Below are 22,528 nucleotides of genomic sequence, written 5' to 3' on the forward strand. Positions count from 1 at the left end.
AGCAACAAGCTGAGACAAAGCTTTGCTGTAGAACAAGATACACTCATTGTAAACTGTGTTTTATGGGCTACTCAGATTGTGAATCAGAGTGAGTCAGATGAACTCTCAGTGAGAAAACAGGTTTCCTGCCAAAATGAAGACTTCCACCCCCCCATTTACAGTTAGATTTATACATCTGACATGAAATATTTGGCAGGATTAGTGTGACTTGAAGGATTTACAAGGAGGTTTTTCTCATGAGTTCTTACTGAGAAAAGGAGTCTTCCAAAACTTCTGCTGCAAGGCTATGAACTTTGTGGCAACAGTTTGTGTCTTAACATAGCAATGCTCTTGTGCATAAAGCCAGCTCCATAAAGAAATGTTTTTCCCAGTTTGGTGTGGAAGAACGTGACTGGTCTGCACAGAGCCCTGACCTCATCACCCAACGTCAGTGTTGGACCTCACGGATGCTTTTGATGCTAAATAGGAGCAAATCCCTGCAGCAGTTTCAACATCTGGTGGAAAAACTGAAACCAGAAGAGAGCACGTATGTAGCGTCAACCCCCCTGTATGGTCAGAGAAAGTTCTCATCAATGTAACATTCAGTTTCTTTGTGGTTTGTCAAGAAGTGTTTGTAAGATTTGGTCACTTAGCTGCTCTGCTACTCAGCCTCTATTATGTATGTCGAATAAATCACGTCTGATAGAGCTTGACTGAGACTGGAATGAAGTTAGAGTCTGCTAACAATATATTGGGCGACTGGTGTTAGTTTTTTATTCGGCCATGCTGTTGTTGCTGTAAGTTAATGAGAGCTGTGAGGGTGAATGAAAACGGTAAAATAATGAGCTGAAAGTTGCTAAAAACATGTGGAGTTGATACCAATATATTAACTGAGACATTATACATTTGAACAAAACTAAAGCCTTGGTTATGCCACAGAGGGTACGTGGTAGTTCTGTTTTCTGGAGGATGCGTTCCACACATTAGATTGTTAGCTTCCACATGTAGTGTAGTTTCCGCATGGACAAGTCCGCGCGGTCACAACAAATTAGAGGTATGGGGACGTCTGCACAGAGAGCCTGCGCCTACACCCTCTGATGACAAAGTTTACGTCACGCAGACCGTTGTGTACTCACAGATACGGAATCATTTTGACTTAAGAGTCTGCCATCACTCTGTGAGTGCGTCGGCTAAATGAGGCTGATGGGAATGTCATTAGTTCTGTAGATTTGATCATAAACCAAAGAATTGGACACATTACATTTTGTCCTGATGATGGCGCTAGATGAAAAGTCAAGGAATCCCATAAGTTATAACGATTCGTCCTCTGGGGAACATGAATGTCTGATAATGTCAGGCTCTTATTGCGAAATTACTACAAACCCATCAGCCTTCGCGTCCGACTATTTAAGAAGCCTGAGCAGGAAAAGCAGATGATGGGAGCACAGCTGACTCACTGCTGCTTCTCAGACCCATTTCCTTCAGCTGCTCATGAGAGACAAATATGAATGAACTGTTAACTGACGTGTTTGCTGGGAAGAACAATAGAAGACTCCTCAGTATAGGTTAATAAAAATGTTCCACAAGAGGACACAAAAACAGCACAGAGAAGTACTTCATTGAGAAACATTTTTAATCATTATGCAATTCACAAAATAATAATAAACCTCTGAGGGAAAACACAGGCGATACATCTGCTGATGCAACATGATCATAAAGTGCACTTTATTTGTTAAAACAAAAGGCCCTCTTATTCTTATGGGAATTCATTCAGGTTTAAAAAGGACTATTGTGATCGCGCTAACTGATATTTTGGATTTTAAAACGTTATGCTAGGATTATGCTACTAATTCACTACAAAAAAAACATAAAAGTGCAGTAAAAAAAACTACTTGTTTCTTGAGGCTCTGTCACACACAGCCTCGGGACTGGAAACAAACAAAGCATGAACCACAGTAACTCATACAGGTCGTCTGAATACTGTGTGTACCATTCATAAGTTTTCAAGTACAGTGCAGAGCGACACAAAATAAAACCTTGTAGAAGACACAGACTGGCTTTGAACAGTTAAGGGATGGTATGAAAAATGATTAGGGTGGGGAGAGCAGCTTTATGCAGCTTTTCAACGGCTTCCTTCTCCGTCAGCCCGGTGATGTGTTTCAGCGTTGAGTTTGCTTCGTTTCACTAGCTCTCTTAGATTTTTGTTTAGTTTTTTGTCTAATAAATAAACTAAATAAAATAATAAACTAAATATTAACACATATTGTCCCTAATAAACAGAAAAACACAACCATGTTCTGAATTCAAGTTTCTCTCCTTCGCGTAACAAAGACTAGATTAATTACCTTAACTCTTCCAAAAAACACACTCCATTCAAAATCAAATTAAACTCACTGAAACATCTTTCCACTGTTTCCAAAAATTCCCAACTCTAGTTTGGTTGAATTAAATCCTTAATTCACTGTTTCCCCCCTCTGTCTTACTACCCCGCGGAGCAGCGGAGAGTTCTTCCGATGCAGACCTTTGAATTTGCTAAATGAAATGACAAAAATGGGCCAACTCTACTACTTCTTGTCTTAATTTTGGTCTGATAAACCGCAAGTTATTTTAACGCAGCGTTGAGGCTTCAGTGGCTGTGGTTTCATCCAAACAACTGTCACTTTCTGCCAGCAGTTAAGCTTCACCCACAAAAGACACCATCGCTGTTTACAAAAAGGTCTATAGTTTAGAGATTATAGATGTGGGAAGAAACTGACGGAAGGGCGGGTCTCAGACTCGGATAAAGGATGAATGAGTCAGCCAGACAAGACTTACTTAAAACTTAACAACAACCTATCTGCCCCTGCACTCTCTCTGCTACTAGTGGATGGCATTTCGGTAATTTTGCTAAAAATTAAATGCCTCCTGCTCACCACTTTCATAGCGTCGTTTTCAGAGAAAAAGATGGAAAAAGCCACTGTAGTCTACCTGCTCAGCAGCAAACAGACACAGTTAGAGACTAGCTGATGGACATAGAGGAGAATTTAGCATCTAAAGAGAGAGATTTTTCTCAGGAGGTGGTGGAGACCAAAAACCAAGCTAAAAACACCAAACTTCACACAAGTAATTACGGCAAACGTCCCAGCCACAAAACACCCTCCCCTGCTCTTCCAAAAACATGCGACTACCCTCCCTTCACCCAAAAGAAACAATAAATACTACCCTCCCTTCACCCAAAAGAAACAATAAATACTACCCTCCCCCCTTTTTGACCCTCCTTCACTCTAATAATTTTCATACCGTCCCTTGCACAGACATTAAATAAATATTTGAAAAGTACATTTTCATGTGAGCACCATTTTGCTCACACTGTAATGAGACAACTTAATGTTAAAGCAAGTGAGCAGAAAGCACTTTTTACAAACACGCAACAACTGCAACAGCAGTTACATTAATGGAGAGTTTTCCCCCAAAATCACTTTTCCACAGCAGCTGTGAAGCTGTTGTTCATCAAAGACATTCTCAGTCGGTGAAGCTGGGGTCACATCGCACCATCTTTAAGACAAAGAGGAAACTTTTCCAAACTCTTTGGCCTCTGTGACTCACATGAATGATCCCAAGAAGGATTGCTCTCTTATGTTCAACTACAGTCAGGTCCATAAATATTGGGACATCGACACAATTCTAATCTTTTTGGCTCTATACACCACCACAATGGAGTTGAAATGAAACGAACAAGATGTGCTTTAACTGCAGACTTTCAGCTTTCATTTGAGGGTATTTACATCCAAATCAGGTGAACGGTGTAGGAATTACAACAGTTTGTATATGTGCCTCCCACTTTTTAAGGGACCAAAAGTAATGGGACAATTGGCTGCTCAGCTGTTCCATGGCCAGGTGTGTGTTATTCCCTCATTATCCCATTTACAAGGAGCAGATAAAAGGTCCAGAGTTCATTTCAAGTGTGCTATTTGCATTTGGAATCTGTTGCTGTCAACTCTCAATATGAGATCCAAAGAGCTGTCACTATCAGTAAAGCAAGCCATCATTAGGCTGAAAAATCTAAACAAACCCATCAGAGAGATAGCAAAAACATTAGGTGTGGCCAAATCAACTGTTTGGAACATTCTTAAAAAGAAAGAACACACCGGTGAGCTCAGCAACACCAAAAGACCCGAAAGACCACGGAAAACAACTGTGGTGGATGACCGAAGAATACTTTCCCTGGTGAAGAAAACACCCTTCACAACAGTTGGCCAGATCAAGAACACTCTCCAGGAGGTAGGTGTATGTGTGTCAAAGTCAACAATCAGAGAAGACTTCACCAGAGTGAATACAGAGGGTTCACTACAAGATGTAAACCATTGGTGAGCCTCAAAAACAGGAAGGCCTGATTAGAGTTTGCCAAACAACATCTAAAAAAGCCTTCACATTTCTGGAACAACATCCTATGGACAAATGAGACAAAGATCAACTTGTACCAGAGTGATGGCAAGAGAAGAGTATGGAGAAGGAAAGGAACTGCTCATGATCCAAAGCATACCACCTCATCAGTGAAGTATGGTGGTGGTAGTGTCATGGCGTGGGCATGTATGGCTGCCAATGGAACTGGTTCTCTTGTATTTATTGATGATGTGACTGCTGACAAAAAGCAGCAGGATGAATTCTGAAGTGTTTCGGGCAATATTATCTGCTCATATTCAGCCAAATGCTTCAGAACTCATTGACGGCGCTTCACAGTGCAGATGGACAATGACCCGAAGCGTACTGCGAAAGCAACCAAAGAGTTTTTTAAGGGAAAGAAGTGGAATGTTATGCAATGGCCAAGTCAATCACCTGACATGAATCCGATTGAGCATGCATTTCACTTGCTGAAGACAAAACTGAAGGGAAAATGCCCCAAGAACAAGCAGGAACTGAAGACAGTTGCAGTAGAGGCCTGGCAGAGCATCACCAGGGATGAAACCCAGCGTCTGGTGATGTCTATGCGTTCCAGACTTCAGGCTGTAATTGAATGCAAAGGATTTGCAACCAAGTATTAAAAAGTGAAAGTTTGATTTATGATTGTTAATCTGTCCCATTACTTTTGGTCTCTTAAAAAGTGGGAGGCACATATACAAACTGTTGTAATTCCTACACCGTTCACCTGATTTGGATGTAAATACCCTCAAATTAAAGCTGAAAGTCTGCAGTTAAAGCACATCTTGTTCGTTTCATTTCAACTCCATTGTGGTGGTGTATAGAGCCAAAAAGATTAGAATTGTGTCGATGTCCCAATATTTATGGACCTGACTGTACATGCTGCAACTTTTAATGAGACTTTCATGTGAGTCTGTGAACTTGTGGCTTCGCTGGAGGCAGAGGAGGGCTGGGCTTGACTGGAGGTACAGGAGGAGGACTTGGTCTGGCTGCCTTATTCTGAAAAGCAAAACAAGATGAATATTTAGACATTTTATAAATGTGAAGTTGCTACTTGGATTTTATTTGGTCCCAAAAAAAAAGAAGAGCAGTCTAACTCATGACAATAAAATGGGCTGCGACTTTAAGATAAAACTGTAATGATTCCCAGAGGAGAAACTCGCATGTTACAGCAGCACAAGAAACAGGCAAGAAACTGATAAATGATACTATTCACATTGGAGAAGCTGGAACCGACAAATGTTGCTTCACTACCGAACGTCTTCTTGAACTAAGCTAATCATCTGCAAAGAGAAGAGTGAGAGCAGCTGTAGGCGTGACTCACCGGAGTTAGATTCAGAGGAGGTAAAGGTTTAGATGGAGGTAGAGGTTTTGTCTGTGGTGAAGAAAAAGAAGAAAGTCACTGAGACGGTTGATTTTTCACTTTAAACACACATACTCAGGGATACGTTAACTGCACACAGAGTTAAAGCACAAGTCTGGTAATATTCTATATTTTTCTTTTTGTCAATGAAATCCCATGAAAAGATCAACAGTGAATGTATCTAGAAACATGTATTGTGTGTGTATCAAAGCCTGATATATCATAAGCCATGAGCCACACTGTTGCACTGGGTGACATGTAACACACACACACACACACACACACACACACACACACACACACACACACACACACACACACACACATACAGTGCGTCTCACTATCTTTGTGGGGACCAGTCATTGACATAATGCATTCCCTAGTCCCTTACCCTAACCTTAACCATCACAACTAAATGCCTAACCTTAACCCTTACCCTCACCCTAACCAGAACCTCATTCTAACCCTAATCCTAAAACCAAGTCTTAACCCTCAAACAGCCCTTTAGAGTTGTGGGGTACAGCATTTTGGCCCCACAAAGCTGTCCAAACCCCACAAGTGTACTGTATTCCCGGTTTTTGGACCCCACGAATATAGTTAAACAAGAACACACACACACACACACACACACACCGTCCTGCTGCCACAAATACTCACTAGAGCACCAAATGTGGATTAATCCGCCGTTGAAAATAGTCCCTCACAAATGCAGGAAACAATTGAGCCTTTTTTTTTTTTTTTTAATTAAACCATATCTCTGTGATGTGTAAAACTAAAATGTATGTTGAGTAGGAATCAGCAGGCTTGATCCCGACGATGTATTGAGAGACGGACTGACACATTGTTCTTTTTGGTCTTTTCGTGATTTGTTAACAACACCAGCCTAATCCTTTGAGCAGATACACGTATCTTTCTCCATGTATTTTTAAACTTTAGCTCACTTTAGCAGTCGTCCAGTCGACTTAAATTGCCAAATCTGATCCTCAGTTTGCATAATGCATGAGATCACATTGCAAGGTAGTGTTTTTTTTTTTTTTTTTTAAAGCTTACCGGTTCAGTTTGTGAGGTAGACGACATTGAAGACAGATTCTTTGGTGGCTGGAAGAAACACAAGTAGTGAATAACTACCACAGTTCTTTGTTTTGACATAGTAAACATTTCCAAGCTGTTCATCTGTAACTTTTCCACACATGAGTAACTGGCTGATCCCTGGACATTTATTTCCATGAGTAATTCCTTTTGTATCGGTGCTGTCTGTACCTGTGGAGCAGTTCTGCTGGGTCTCACAGTAACAATCAGAGGAGCGTAGGCTTGCGTTGCTGTTGACTCCATGAAAGTGGGCTGACTGATCTGAGGTCTGTCTTGAAACATCGGGTTCAACTTGTCTGGAGCTGAATGCACTTTCCTGTGAACACAAAATGTATTTAGCTGGGAAATGGAAGACAGAAACAAAGAAACGGGCGTGGACAGAGCTGCATAGGAGACGCGAGAGAATTAATTTTAGTACAACCTACCTTTTGGCCATGTAGTTGTCCACGTTGTCCTTTTTGCAACACATCAGCCCTGCGATCACTGTAGTGATCACCAGAAGGATGGAGAGAGCTGCACACACACCGGCTATTATCCCACTCTGACCTGCAGGCAGGGAAATCACACTGTTGTATCTGTTCTTTTAATACTTTTATTTACGTCACACTGTATGGAAAAAGGATCTAGTTAAAACAAGAAAATTAGTGATGTTTTTTTTGGGGGCTTTGTGGCAGAAATATGACAAACAATGAGAAGACCAAAACTGTACAATGCCTCAGCAAACCTTTGCACAAAAACAAGAAAGAGCTGTTCCTGTTACTCAGAAAAAAGTGAGGTCATTTCCAAGTTGCTAGCAGTCGTACATCATTGCTGCCATGTTATTATTTTGTTGATGAACGTTTTTCATCATAATTTGAGTGAAGAAAGTGTTGTACACTCTGTGCTGAGGTATTTCATAACTTCCACCTGCAAAGTGTCTTTTCTTCCTCTATTTGTTTTTGTCCGTTTACTGTGAAGACTGAATCGTTGCACAATCATTTGTTATCTCCTTGTACAATGTTTCCCCCATATTCAATTGTTTCATACTTTGATGCACAGCGCAGTCAGGCTTAAATGGGAATTGAGATAAAAACTCTTTAAGGCTTTTAACTGAGGTACATTTTAAGGAACACTTGAGATCAGTGTGTCATAATGAATGATTCATGTTACTGGAAGAATGATTCATGGAGCAGGTGTGACATGATTTCGTCTGTGCTGCTCACTGAGAGCTGATGGTGTTAACTGATTTAACAGGTTGTATTTAGCAACCAAAGAAATACATTTACTGTCAAAAACTCAATTTCCCCGAAGCGTCGTGTACCTTGAGGTAAATCTGCATACTGGATGTCACAGTAGGGTGGAGCCCAGCCGGGATTACAGTGGCACTCTTTCTTGTGATTACACACCTGAAGATAAAATGCAACAACTTTAACTTTGATTTATTTATATAGCACCTTTCATGCAAGCATGCAGCCCAAAGGGCTTCACAGAACAAAATTACAAAATCACAAAATGAAAACACAGATGAGAAGGGAAAAAGCAAGACTAAAAAGTACAATGAAAAAAATAATAAAAAAAATAAAATGTTAAAACATCTAAATAAAATGAACACCAGGGTTAAAAAAAAACAAAACAATTATTAACACTTATAAAATAATGCAATAACATTACTCCAAATTAAAAGCCAGATTAAAAAGATACGATTTAAACAGGCAGTTGGACTTTGGTCCAGGAGAGTCAAATTGAAAACAGCTGCAAGTGATTCCAAACCCTAAAATAATTCACTCACTCACCCCATTGTTGTTGCATTTCTTTGCACAAGTTTCCTCTTTCCCATAAACTGAAATATCCACACATCTGTTGTCAAGGCAAACCTGCACACAAATGTTTGATTTTCAGCAAAGCATCCAACAATAAGTAATGGAACTGCTTCAGGTGATGTGTCTCCCCACTGGAAGTCTTACCTTATTTGGTCCACATCTGGTTCCTTTTGGCACCATGTCGATGTTTCTGGTCTTATCGTCATCCACAGCTAGATTACATTCGATGCTATTCACAGTGTAGGCTGCTCTTTTACCTGTGATGGACTCGCCCCCTCCTCCACAAAACATAGATCCGCACTTAAGATTCCTATTAAAAAAAAAAAAAAAAAAAAAAAAAGAACAAATTGATCAAGAACACATTAATGACATTGCACAAACCTAAAAACTAGCCTCAAACATACAACATTTCTCGTTCATGTTTTCTGATAGTCTCTGCTACTTCTCAGTACTGGCACTGGTTCGTTTTGTGTGCCAGGTTTCCTTTAGGAGCATTTTGTGATAAACTTTGGATAGAAACCGAGCCAGGCCTTCAGCAGGAAGTTCAGTCTAACTGTTGACGATACGTACGCGTCAGTGCAGGGGGTGTAGCCGAATTTGTTCCTCCCACAGTTAGCGCCTTCTTCGCCACGTTTGTTCAGGTTAAAACACATATCTGGTCCAACTCTGGCCCCTGAGGAAAGAAGATATTCATAGTTAACCTCTTAAATTATGGAAGCACATTAAGACCAGGGGAAAGAAAAGAAAAAAAAAGTTACAGATGATAAAATAAATATCTCATGATGAGTCAAAAGTATGAAATATTAAGTCAACTATTTGACTCTTTATACCTGAATTGAATTGTCATAGTATAAAAAATAAGTTTTTGTGGGTTTGAACTAGGGCTGGGCAATATATGAATATATATATATATTGATATCGTGATATGAGGCTAGATATCGTCTTTGATATTGGATATCGTATTATCGTAATATGACATAAGTGTTGTGCTTTTCTGGTTTTAAAGACTGCATTAAAGTAAAGTGATGTCATTTTCTTAACTTATCAGACTGTTCTAGCTGTTCTGTTATTTGCCTTTACCCACTTAGTCATTATATCCATCCGCATTACTGATGATTATTTATCAGTAAATCTCATTGTGTAAATAGTTTGTGAAAGCACCAATTGTCAACCCTACAATATCCCCGCAATATCGTTATCGAGGTATTTGGTCAAAAATATTGTGATGTCTGATTTTCTCCATATCGCCCAGCCCTAGTTTGAACATTTTTTTGGCTGCCAAGCATGATTTTGTAATAACAAATCCACAGATTGGCTGCTGGAGTGCATATGGAAGCCCTTTTGTGCCAGGAAAAGGAAATCTAGATGAAAAAGCAGAAATAATAATAATAAGATACTAAGTCAACGTTGACTTCCTGAGTCACAAATTTTGTCTTTTTGTTGACTTTTCTATGTTAAACATATGTAATACCAAGTCATCATTTGTTTAATTCTAGTAGAGATGGTGCCTGATGTGCCTGGCAGAATTTTAGGGAAAATCTGCACAAGATATCTACAATATTAACTTCATTTCATTTGATAGAGTGCTGCAGCCATACAAGCATTCAGTTTTGGATTTGCTGAGCTGATACATTTATAAAGAATATATACGATTCCGGATATCTCAATCAAGTTTTTTGATTGATTTTAGCCTATAGCAATACATTAAAATATGCACACATAAATACACACTTATTTTGTAGGTGCTATTCATTACATTTTCTGTAGGCCTTTATATAATACAAATGCACACTGTTCAACAGCAATCTTTCTTAGAAAACCATGTGACAATCTGAGACTTCTAGACACAGACTAATAACTAAAACTCCTTGAGGCTCAGCTTGTCTATTCAAAAGAAAAGGAGAACACTGAAACCCCTGTTTTTGCTTGAATGACCCCTGTGACAGCAGTGTGTTGAGTGTACCTGGTCCAAACAGCCTCCAGCAGTGCTGCTGATGTGTGGGGCATTGTCCATTGTAGCAGTAGCCCTGTGCCTCTTCATAGCAGGGCTTGCCGTTCATCTCAAAACTATCTTCAGGACAATCCTCTGACGCTCCGGTGCAGTATTCAGACAGGTCACAGTCACCGGCCGACTTTCTGCACACACTTCCAGCCTGTTTGAACTGTGGGTTAAAGCAAATGTCAGGTAGATTTAGTTAGAATAAAGAGTAGAGGGGGGGACAAAAGATTGATATTGCATTATATCGTTCTTCTTGGTGCTATATGAGAATCGATACGCTGCCGCCAAATATCTATATTTTAATGAATAAAATAAGGCGCTCTGAATAGATTTCCCTGCTCCCAGCGTCACTTCATGGTTCCTCGAGCTGGCGCTCAACACATGAACGAGGGAAACTTGAACCGAACTTAACGAGCCAAAGAGGTTTTTAACGGGATGGCGGACAACAGTTAGAGGATCCATAGTTGCTCTACAGTTCTGTGATTTTAATTTACAGACTGAAAAACTTGAAGAGAATTGGGCCTTTTCACGGCATTTCGTATTCATAGTTCGACCAATATTGTGATGTATCATTATGGGATTATCTAGCAATATATTGATTATTGCAGAATAGCTATTTTCTGTATTGAAAGCATCATATCGTGAGGTACCCTGTAATTCCACACCCTAATAAAGAGCCTGCTCAAGTAGAAGTTGGTTAAACAGTGTATATAATTAGCTTGTGTATTTATGTTGTATTGCATGACTTGCACTGCCTCTTCCAGCTTTGACACTGTCATTGGAGGAAGGATGTGGTGAGTTACAGTACATGGAAACAGCAGGATAATACCCTCTGTTTCCTGTGATTATTGAACTGCTGCTGTTTCAGTGTGGTTTGCCCATGGATGTAACCTGACTGCCAGATGGATTTGCTCGGCATATCCATCTGGGAACTTTCCGTTGGAGAACTTTTGGGAAGGGGCGAAAATACTGGTTAGCTGATTGGATAAACCATCTGTCTATCACCACCTATGTTGGTGATAGACGGGCCAAATCAACCAATCAGATCAACAATATATCCAACTCTTGCCGAAACCAGTCGGGAGAAGAGCAAAAACATCTTTTCCTCCGAGAAAAGCCTCCAGTGCCCTTCTTTCAATGAAGGAAAACTTTCTAATTCGGATAAAACTTGCATATATATATATTTTTTAGGGCATTTTAGGCCTTTAATTCCACAGGACAGATGAAGACATGAAAGGGGAGAGAGGGGGGAATGACATGCAGCAAAGGGTCGCAGGTCGGAGTCGAACCCGCAACCGCTGCATCGAGGAGTAAACCTCTATATATGTGAGCCTGCTCTACCAACTGAGCTAACCTGGCCACACCTGTTACAATTGTAATGGCCACAGTTATTAGCCACAAGCAGGGTGTTGTCATGGAAAAACTCAGGAGCAGCTCCACCAAGACTTTGGAATATGACCAAATATATAAAAAAAAGTAATGATTTCCTATCGGCATCAGCTATACTTTGTGTGCTAATTAACAAATATCAGCATGCTAACTAAGATTATAAACATGGTAATCATTTTGCATGCTAAACATCAGCATTTAGCTCAAGCCAATGCTGTGCAGCCTCACAGAGCTGCTAGTAGCATTGGTGTAGATCAGAGGTTTGGGACCATCGGGTGGAAATTCACTTAGCAGACATTTTGTTACTCTGGAGTTTATAGCTGAAAAAGTATAAGAAGCCCACTTTAAAAGCTACATCAATGGTAGCTAAAGTACCTGACAGTTGTCACAGCATTGTCCGTGAGCACACTGGGATCCTGAAGTCAGGCGACAAGTTGAGGCATCACAACACAGGTTTGTGCATTCCTAGAAAGAAAAATCTTTTTGAGTTGTCGAGTTTGTGTATCCAGTTAGACTTTAAACAGGAATTGCAGTGATAAAAAGTTGAGCCAAACAGATCAGATTTAAATCTCCCACACACACAGCCTCTTTGCCAAGAAATGTGTCTCTCTGATAAGATGTGAGCACACAGGAAAACTATGTTCACTTTTGAGGCCAAACCCCAGCTTAGAATGGCCTGAATCACCACTGCCTTCCCTTTTATTAGCTGTAACTTCGCATACAGGAAACCACACCAGTCAACTAAAACAGAGAACCTAAATGGTATCTTCCTTTACCAAAGGATATATTTAAACTTTCCAAGGTCCAAAAAAAATGACTAATCTGTTTCGACCAGTCCTATTAGCATCTGCTGAGAGTTTTACCTCCACAGTGCCACAGTCACACTCTTCTCCAGGGTCCAGCAGGGCGTTGCCGCAGCTAGGGCCTGCAGCGATGGTCCTAATGGGGCTGGGTTTGGACAAGCAGTTGGGCTGAGCTCGTTCCATGAATTCAGCGAGCTGCTCCATACTGCAGCTGCTGAAAAACTCCGGGAACGCTCGATTTCCTGTCCTAAAGAGAAGCAAAGAGATTTCAGCTTTGCAAAAGACTCAGTGAAGATTTGTTCATTTTGCGATTCTCATTTAAGATAGAGCTAAAACAGCCTACGTTAAATGGCCAAAAGTATGTGGACAGCCAAACATTATACCTATATGTGATTGCTTAATATTTCATTCAACTATGAACATTAATCTGCTGCTATAACAGCCTCCACTCTTCTGGTTTCAGTCTTTCCAGCAGATGTTTGAACCTGCTGCAGGGATTTGCTCCCATTCAGACACAAGACACCTGACTTGTAGCTCATCCTCCCTAACTGCACACAACAGAAATCTAAAAGAAAAATTGTACTCAGTTGATATCTAGACTCCTGACTGGCAACTATTGAAATGACTTACCAGCTGTTTGAACTCTTCTTGGGTTTTTATTATTCAAATCACCTGCCTTTTTTCTTTAGGTCTTGCTATTTTGTTTCCTTTATTATCATCATTTTATCTGTTATTTTTGACCAGATTGAGTTTAAGCCTGTAAGTATTTCTGTAATTATTTTTCTTATTCAAATTTTGCCATATTGACTTTATTTCAGGTCTTATTTTAAATGTATGTGTTCTGTAACTTAGGTTTTAGTAAACGGGTGAGGTTTTGCTTTAAGCCCCCCCCCCCCCACGGGTTTCTGACCTCACCAGCACACACACTTTCTCTTTCTATGTGAAAGAGATGTGTTGTGATTTATGTTGTATTGTTGTTATTTTTTTTATAAATGTGTGCAAACAAATAAACAATAAAAATAATAATAAAAGAGCATTAGTGATTTCCAACACTGATGTTGGGTAAAGGTCTGGCTCACAGTCAGTGTTCCAGTTCATCCAAAAGGTGTTGGACGGGGTTAAGGTCTGAGTTCTGTCTTCTTTCACACAAAACTGGTAAAAACATTTCCTTATGGAGCTGGCTTTGAGCACAGAGGCATTGTCATGTTGAAACAGGAAAGAGACACAAACTGTTGCCACAAAGTTGTTGGAAGCACACTATTGTAGGGCTGCAACTAACGATTATTTTAATTATCGATTAATCTGTTCTCCATTAGTTGTTTGGTCTATAAAAAGTCAGAAAATGGAAAAAAAAATTTAAAGAAAATTCCATAAATAAATGTCACAAGCCCTGAATTGGAACTAAGTGGCCCAAACCAAGGCCAGCGGGTGTTTACATACTTTTGGCAACATATGTTTGTGCAAACTGAATGTTCATAATGTTCTAGCTGAAATATGATTCTCCCAAACAAGCAAACACAAATCATGATAAAGTTTTACAAGAGAGTCTTACAAGAAATATATGTGCATATATATGTGCATTAAAGCTGCAGCAAAACAGATCCAAAGGATGTTTTTTTACCTGAGCTTGTCTGCCATCACACAGTTCCCACTGCTGTAAGACGGACCACACATACAACGTTCAGTATCGTGGGACAAGCCAAAATTATGTCCCATCTCATGAGCGATGGTGGAGGCGAGGCCGGTTGGGTTTTCATGGTGATCCTGGCAGAGAAATGCAGAACTGTTGCTTTAAATTCAGCAGGATGCATCGTAAAATACCATATATACTTTCTTCATCTCCAGTTGTTAAAAGGATTAATGCAAGTCAGAAGTGATGATTCATACCTGATTGACTCCACCTGAGTTTGCAGTACACATGGCAAACTTATTTGCCAGTCCAACTGTATCGTCTTTAAAATCTTTGCCGCTGTTGAGAGAACAAAGTCTAACATCAGGTCAAACTGGCAGCATTAGTGTTAAACATCTGCACAGACATCTAAGACTGATTCTCACGTGACAAACTGGGCATTGTCGTGCTTCTTCCTCTGTAGAAGATCGGCCTGCCGCCACATTAGAAAATTGTCCAGGGTAGTCTCTGAATTAATGTCAACGTCAATTAAGTCTCTGTATTTCCAAATCTCCAAGCCCACCAGCATGATGCGAATGTTCAGAGGTCGATACAGCTGCAGGCAGAGGAGGAGACGTTATTCAGGAGTGAACACGAGCCCTCAGAGCTGTCGGCTAAGATCACTGATGGCATGACGCCAGGCAGACAGCTTCCAAAACAAATATTACCTTGTCAACGTGATTTATAACTCCGAGAACACGGGATTTAGTCTCACTTCCATATCGCTTATACTGGAGGAAGAGAAGACAAAACATGATCAGATTAATTTATCTATCCAGCCATTTATCTATACATAGTCCAGACGTCTCTCTCTCCAGCAACATTTTCCAGCTCCTCCTACAGGACCCCGAGGCATTCCCAGGCCAGATGAGATACATAACCTCTCCAGGGTGTTCTGGGTCTACCCCGGGGTCTCCTACCAGTTGTACGTGCCCGGAAAACCCTCAAAAAGAGGTGCCCAGGAAGATCCCGATCAGAAGCCTGAACCACCTCAGCATCGGCTCTATTGCAAGCGCCCTCTGATGTCGCGCGACATTGTGACGTCAAAATGACGTAGATCTCGCTGGCGCGCCAGGATTTAAAGTGCACGACAAAGCGGAAACAGGAAGCATGGACGAGTTCGAGGGCAACCGGATGCCAGGACTCTCTGAGTGACTGCAAGTCTCTTTTGTAAACTTAAGGCCCTGACACACCAACCAGACGGGCCGACCGTCGGCAGAAAAGGCAGTCGGACTGATCAGTCGGGTCCCCGAGGTCCAAAAAGTGCCTCTGCACAAACTGAGGCGACGCCGACTTGAGTGTACGCTCTGTATTGTTTCCATTAACAGTCTGATTATTTCCCAGAAAATGAAAACCGGCAGCTGATTGGACGAACGCGTCACGTGGGTCTTTTTTCTCCGGAAATTCACAGCCAGACTGTCATGGCGACTTGTTCAGAATACGATCTCATATTGTACTAAAATAGTTCACCGAAACGTGTTTCTGAAAACATTTTAAGCGAGAAATAGGCCGTGCAGTTTCTGAATCTGTCTTCATTTCAGATCGACAAAGTTTAAAAGATTTTCGTCAGATTTTGAGCGGCTCATCCGCTCGCCATTTCCGGGTGAGTCCCGACTGCCCTGTCCAGACTGAACATGTCGGGTCGGCCCAAATGAAGGCCAACGGCTCCTTGAACGGACGACGGCACGGGACACACCGAACAGACTCGAGTCACCGAGGCGAGTATACTGAACGCTTGAGTCTACGGTTGAGCCCAGAGTCACCCAATGGAGAAAACTCATTTTGCCCCCTTGTATCCTTGATACATTCTTTCCCATTCTTTTGAACACCCTCCTACAGGTTTTCTCCATCGTATGAGCGTTGAAGCCACCCAGCAGAACTACAGAGTCCCTAAGTGGTTTCCTTTCCAGGACCAGGGAACACTCAGAGACTCCAAGGAGGTTGGATACTCTAAACTGCTGTTCGGACAACAGACAGAGCCTTCCTCTCAGAAACTCGTGGTCACATAGAGGCAACCCTCTCGTACTCGGCAACTCTGGAAAGTCCAAGAGTCCAGCTGCTCTTCAGGATTTTGGTTCCAGACCTAGTGTCATGTGTAGAGGTGAGACCAGTTAGATAGATAGATAGTTATATCAAGTTGATACTGCTCCATCTCCCACACTAACTCTGGCCCCTTCCCCACCAGACATTTGATGTTCCACGTCCCTAGAGCCACTTTGATGCTATGGGTCAGCACGCCTAGGTCCCCGCCTTTACCTGCCAACCACCTGACCCTGACGCCTACCCCTGCAGGTTGTGGGCCAGCTGGGCCCAACCCCATGGGTCAAGGCCCGGGCACCAGACCAGATTCATTTAGTGATGGATATAATAGTTGTAAAGGAATAAAAATGAGATATTTACCTCAGTACTGTCCACCACCACAAACAGCTCGAGAAATCTCTGTGGACCTGTGATGGGTTTAGTTTTCTTAAGAAAAAAGAAAAAAGAAATTAATATGCTTATTTAAATAGATAAACCATACATGTTTAAATGGTTTATCACAAAACCATGTTACCTACCCATGATCTGGACCTGAAGAGACCAGAGAGCCGAGGGCCCTGGGCCTGGTCCTGGTCGTACAGCGGGGTGGTGTTGGACGAGGAGCCACAGCCGGCGCTGCCGCTGATCTTCAGGTGCTCCCGTCTGTAAACTGCGTGGTCACCGTCCTCAGACTGTCCCAGAGGCTCTATCAGGTAAACCTGCTGCCGGGCTCTCACAAAGCCACTGCAAACACAGAAAACAAACACTTAATCTGTAAACAGCATAAATGTGTTCTGACATACAAATGAAAATTGTTTAGTCCACTATACAGAATAAGTGCAAAGGATCAATTAATCTCTGCTGTATAAATGTCTTCAAAAAAAATGGTTCAAAATTATAAAATCTTTCTACTAGGCAACTTAAAACTATAGTGCGTAGTTTCTGTCTCCCCTATGAGGAATTCTAAGTAATGACAACAACACTGTCTGCGCGTCCACATGATACAAGCCTTGTGTACCTCCACACAGTTGCTGGTAGCCAAGGAGGAAACGGAGGATTAAAAAAAACATGATGGACTCTTCAGAAGAGGTAATTATCTTCACTCAAGTTTCTGCACGCGAAAGTCACCGGACACCACAATCTTCTGATCATAGTCATACTGAGAAATCCAGAGAGAGTTGTGTGGAGCTGATAGTCTCAATTAGCTTTGTAGCAACTCATTTGTCAATGGCTTGAATGTAACGGACTCTCATTAATTTCAAAATGTTACGCACTAAAGCTTTAATTTGTATAACACTTACCAAACAGAGGCAATTTAAAGTGGTTTAAGTAGGGCAAAGAGATGCATCAGATTTAAAAACACAATAAAAAGACTAGAAATAAAAGTTAACGTGCAGATACAGTGCAGTAATAGGATAAGATGTCCCAAATATAATTGTATAAAAAGCTGCAATCTTCAAAAAGACCTTGAAAAACTAACTGATTACTAAATATCATGAAGCAACACATTTCTCAAGGATCTGAGAAACTTTTACTGAAAATAATGTAATCTGCAAATTACAAACAGGAAGTTTGAAGCATCCCGATTTTCTTACCTAATGCCTGAACAAATCCCAACGCTGACTGAAGAGTCCTTCATGCCTTCAACATGGCCGTGATAGTAGCAGTGCTCCTGGACGGAAATACATCATCAGATTAAAGTTATCAGCGTGTTCAATTACTCACAAAGGCTTTCTTTGTTTGTATAACGTCCATGATGTTATGAATCACAGGTTAAGAATCTCAGATATTTATCATGTTGGGTTCACTTAAACTCCACACTGATGAGCTGAAATGAGAAGTTTCACATTATATAACTTTTAAGGTGAAATACACAAGTTTTCAGATACAAAAGTAGCATTTATTTTTGTATAACCTCCAAGTATTTGTTATAATGTCTGACATATTAAATTATAATTTCTTTGCAGGTAAGGATTATGAACATGAAGGTTGTATAATTATAATTTTTAGATTTTTTTTCTTACATTTGATAAGTTTACATAATGTACATTAGGGTAGCAACTAACAATCATTTTCATAATCTATTAATCTCTTGATTCTATTTTGAATCAATCGATGCATTTTTTTGTATATGAAATGTCCTAAAATAGAGAAATAACACCTAATTTCCCCCAATTATAAACCATCACTTTCAACAAATATAAAAATGTCATCTTTCTACACCAACACCTTTTGAATTTGTCCTTATTTAATGCTTCACGGGTAAATTAAAGTAAAAACTCACTTCATTTGGTGAAGCCGTCACCCGTTTTCCATCTTCTGAATAGTGTGTTTCAGTGTAGCCTCTCCCAATGAGATTCCTTTAAAATACAGGTGGAAAGAAGTTATTTATATATGTATGTTTAAATATTAAAGCTGTAGTGCGTAGTTTCTGTCTCCCCCATGAGGAATTCTAAGTAATGACAACAACACTGTCGGCATGTCCACATGATACAAGCCTTCCGTGATCACCTCCCCCCCCCCACCCCCCCCAGGGAGGACACGGAGGATTAAAAAAAACATGATGGACTCTCATTATGGATTCGATGGAGTCATTATCTTCACTCTAGTTTCTGCGCGGGGAAGTCACCGGACGCCACAATCTTCTGAACATAGTCATACTGAGAAATCCAGAGAGAGCTGTGTGGAGCTGATAGTCTTCATTAGCTTTGTAGCAACTCATTTGGCAACGGCTTGAATGTAACGGACGTTCATTAATATCAAAAAGTTACGCACTAAAGCTTTTAAAATACATTCTATATAAGAATTAAAAACAAGGATTTTCTATTAAAAAACAATGTTTACCTGTTTTTTTCCAGATGAATCGTGTGGTTCCTCCCTTCAATGGCCAACTCGTACTGGACCGTATCAGGATAAAGCTGTTGAACAATCGTCCGTCAGTCACACGACAACAATTGATTACTGAAAGTTTCAACAGTCAGACCAATCTGCAGGACTGGAAGAAGAACTCACATCCTTTACTTACTGCAGTAATACAAATACTCAGCTACAGGTAAAAGTCCTACATTCAAGTTTAAGTTAAAGTACAGAAGTATTATCAGCTAAAGTTACTTAAAGTATCAGAAGTAAAAGTTGCCGTTACGGGTGCAGCCATCCTGGTTGCGGGTGTGACGATTTTAGACGAGAGGGAGGAGTGAGGGAGGAGCTGCTTACACTCTACGTTACGTTACACACTTTCACTGGCAATCACATCATAGCCACGCCCTAAAACACCCCCTGCTTTATCGCCGATTTTAAAATCAACGCAACCATAAATCAAAAAATGAACATCATTCTGTGTTGCAGAAGACTTAAAACTAGCGATTGAGACCATAAACTCATTATGAAAATGTTTACTGAGGTAATAAATCAAGTGAGAAGTGGGTCACTTTCTCATAGACTTCTACAGAAACAGACCTCCTTTTGCAACCACACGTGTCGCCCCCTGCTGGAATTCAGATAGAATGCAGGTTTAAGGGACTTCCGCATTTGCAGCACTTCTGAACCGGATGTTGTCCATTAATATTAACAGTCTATGGTAATGATGCACATTTTAATGTTCTAGCAGGTCAAGAGGAAACTAATTTTAGTTACTCTACTGTTGGGAAGTTTAATTTCTAACACAGTGGTGTAAAGTAACCAAGTACATTTACTCTGTACTTACTCTATCACATTTCAGTGGGAAATGTTGTACTTTTTTACTGCACAAGATTTATTTGACAACTTTGAATATTCAGGGTTTTTTTTAACTGCAAAGAATAACTGATTAGTTGTCAACTATAAATCGCCAACTATTTTAATAATCGATTAATCTGTTTAAAAAAAAAAAAAAAGGATTCAAATGATCTGGTTCCAGCTTGTTAAATGTGAATATTGTTCTAGTTTCTTCTCTCCTCTGTGACAGTAAACTGAATATCTTTGAGTTGTGGACCAAACAAGACATTTGAGGACGTCATCCTGGACTTTTGGGAAACACTGATCCACATTTCACCTTTTTCTGACATTTTAGAGCCCAAACAACTTTTTTATTTTACCTTTATTTAACAGGAAGAGACTCATTGAGATTAAAAATCTCTTTTTCAAGAGTGTCCTGGCCAAGACAGGCAGCAGTACAACCACACATACAGTACATACAAACACAAAATACGCAAAAACACCAAAAAACATAAAACAACTGGCTGCAGCCAGATGTAGCTGCCTCCAAGTCAATCATCATCCTCTTAAAAGCGACCAATGAGACCAGCTCAGTAAGTTTCATGGATTTCTGTAACTTGTTCCAGGCAGAGGGAGGTTAAACGAGAAAATAATCAACAGATTATTCACCAATAAAAAAATGAATCGTTAGTTGCAGCCCTAGTGGTTGTTTTAACATATAAAATATACGATAAGGTTATAAAATATGACGCACTGTTTTAGATTCAACTACCCAACAGCATAACATAGTAATAAAAAATGACCAGCTACAGCTCGACAGTAAAATCATGCAGGATTTTACTGTAAATCACAGTAATTAATCCGTAAAAATATATAATGACAACGATAATAATGACACTGACAGGAATTGTCTTTAAGGACATTTTGCTGTTAACTCTTCTGTACCTGCACTAAAGTAAGATGGTGAATACTTCTTCCACTACTGATCATATTCTATAAGATTAAAGATGGGTGAGTCTGGTGAGGATTTCTTCATTTACTCACCTGGTTGTCCCGCAGGCTCCTCTTCTGTCTCCCCTCAAGTCTCTGAGGTCGGACCACCTCATATCTCTCCACGTGAGACAACATTCCAGAGGTCTGCACGAGACAAACTGTAGCGGGGTGAAGGTAGTTTATTAATGTTTGACATTCGTCCGTTTTTTGCGGATGTTACCTTCAACAGCTCCGTGCCAGTGATTCGATTCCTCCCACTTTTAGAGGGTATGTTGGAGAGCTTATTAGGACAGATGTTTGACAGTTTGGATGATCTCAAAGCGCAAAGAACTGAATAAATGTCCAACGCGCTCGTCACTATAGGTGTAGTAAGGGACCGTCGTAAAGGTTATTTCGTATTTTTTGAAAAATATTCACAAAAATTAAATCAAATAATTTTTTTTCCATTCTGATTACTGTAGTACTTCACTTTAGGTGAAAAGTCAAACTAAATGGAAAACAGGAGTAATTTATTGTAGAGAAGTATTCACAAAAAAATAAACAAAATGACTTTTGACTAATGTCAAACATTAAACTACCTTCAACCCGCTACAAACTGTACACAACAAATTACTGTCTTTCACATTTACACGAACTATCTTAATTAACTTTAGCATTTTAATCTGTTTGACAGACTTCAAGGAAGCCATCGACACGATTATATTTCCTCTTTTTGAGAAAAAAAAAAAAAACATTGACAAAGCAACAAAAAGTACTTTTCATGTAGATTATTCACAAACAATTCGTGCCATTATAATAAGCGGACAGCACATGAAGCGCTTCTTATCCAACCTTTCCTGTCAAACATCTTTCAACTCTTCTACTTGGGCTATTATAAGCAAGTTGTTGTAGTCAACTTGGAAAATGTCGGACAACAATTTTCTCATAGTAAAAGTATTTTATTTAAAGAGTAATCTCACCCCATGTCAGCCACAGCGAGACCATGTTCGCTCCCATGATAGTGCGCTCTGCTCGGTCACTGCCGCTCATCTTACCGTAAATCATCGGTTGCTCCATGGAAGCTCCGCCTCCGGTTAGTTCTTATCGCCACCTCACATATGGGAATAAAACCGAGCTAGAAGACGGAAGAAACACGCAAAACCGACTTCCGGTAAAATAAATTTCAAAATAAAATAACTGTACTGATACGTTAACTTATGTGGAAAGGACCCCGACCCTTTTCTATAACTTTGTTGAGTCAGTTGTCACCTTTCTCATTAATCTGCTGGTACGGGTCCATTACTGTAAAACAAAAACTCCCTTTCCAGATGAATTAAGGTGAGCAGCTGTATCACA

At 40.3% G+C, this 22,528-nt stretch overlaps 1 protein-coding gene across 1 annotated transcript; it reads right to left on the reverse strand.

Moving 5' to 3' along the window:
- Positions 1-1,594: 1,594 nt before the first annotated feature.
- On the reverse strand, positions 1,595-22,264 carry LOC144535993 (zinc metalloproteinase-disintegrin-like 2d). The gene is made up of 23 exons (XM_078278855.1): positions 22,153-22,264; positions 21,245-21,351; positions 19,352-19,425; positions 18,792-18,867; positions 18,103-18,179; positions 17,047-17,251; positions 16,889-16,954; positions 15,157-15,219; positions 14,875-15,044; positions 14,707-14,788; positions 14,441-14,583; positions 12,880-13,066; positions 12,392-12,481; positions 10,592-10,790; positions 9,199-9,301; positions 8,773-8,938; positions 8,602-8,682; positions 8,130-8,214; positions 7,255-7,375; positions 7,001-7,145; positions 6,791-6,838; positions 5,702-5,752; positions 1,595-5,376 (listed from the first exon to the last, which is right to left on the reverse strand). Exons 1-23 carry the CDS (start codon positions 22,247-22,249, stop codon positions 5,281-5,283), a joined length of 2,532 nt encoding a protein of 843 aa, XP_078134981.1. The 5' UTR covers positions 22,250-22,264; the 3' UTR covers positions 1,595-5,280.
- Between the last annotated feature and the right edge of the window lie 264 nt (positions 22,265-22,528).

The sequence above is a fragment of the Sander vitreus genome, chromosome 21 (genome assembly GCF_031162955.1).
Source record: "Sander vitreus isolate 19-12246 chromosome 21, sanVit1, whole genome shotgun sequence".
NCBI classification, from domain to species: domain Eukaryota; kingdom Metazoa; phylum Chordata; class Actinopteri; order Perciformes; family Percidae; genus Sander; species Sander vitreus.

Bases quoted from the DNA above. Each gene is read 5' to 3' on its own strand.
- LOC144535993 (XM_078278855.1), bottom strand. From the start codon at position 22,249: ATGGAGCAACCGATGATTTACGGTAAGATGAGCGGCAGTGACCGAGCA. The intron at 18,868-19,351 runs GTAAACATTGTT...TGTATTTTAAAG, and splicing joins ATTCATCTGGAAAAAAACAG to GAATCTCATTGGGAGAGGCT. The intron at 9,302-10,591 runs GTACACTCAACA...TTCTTTCCTCAG, and splicing joins CTGGAGGCTGTTTGGACCAG to GGGCCAGAGTTGGACCAGAT.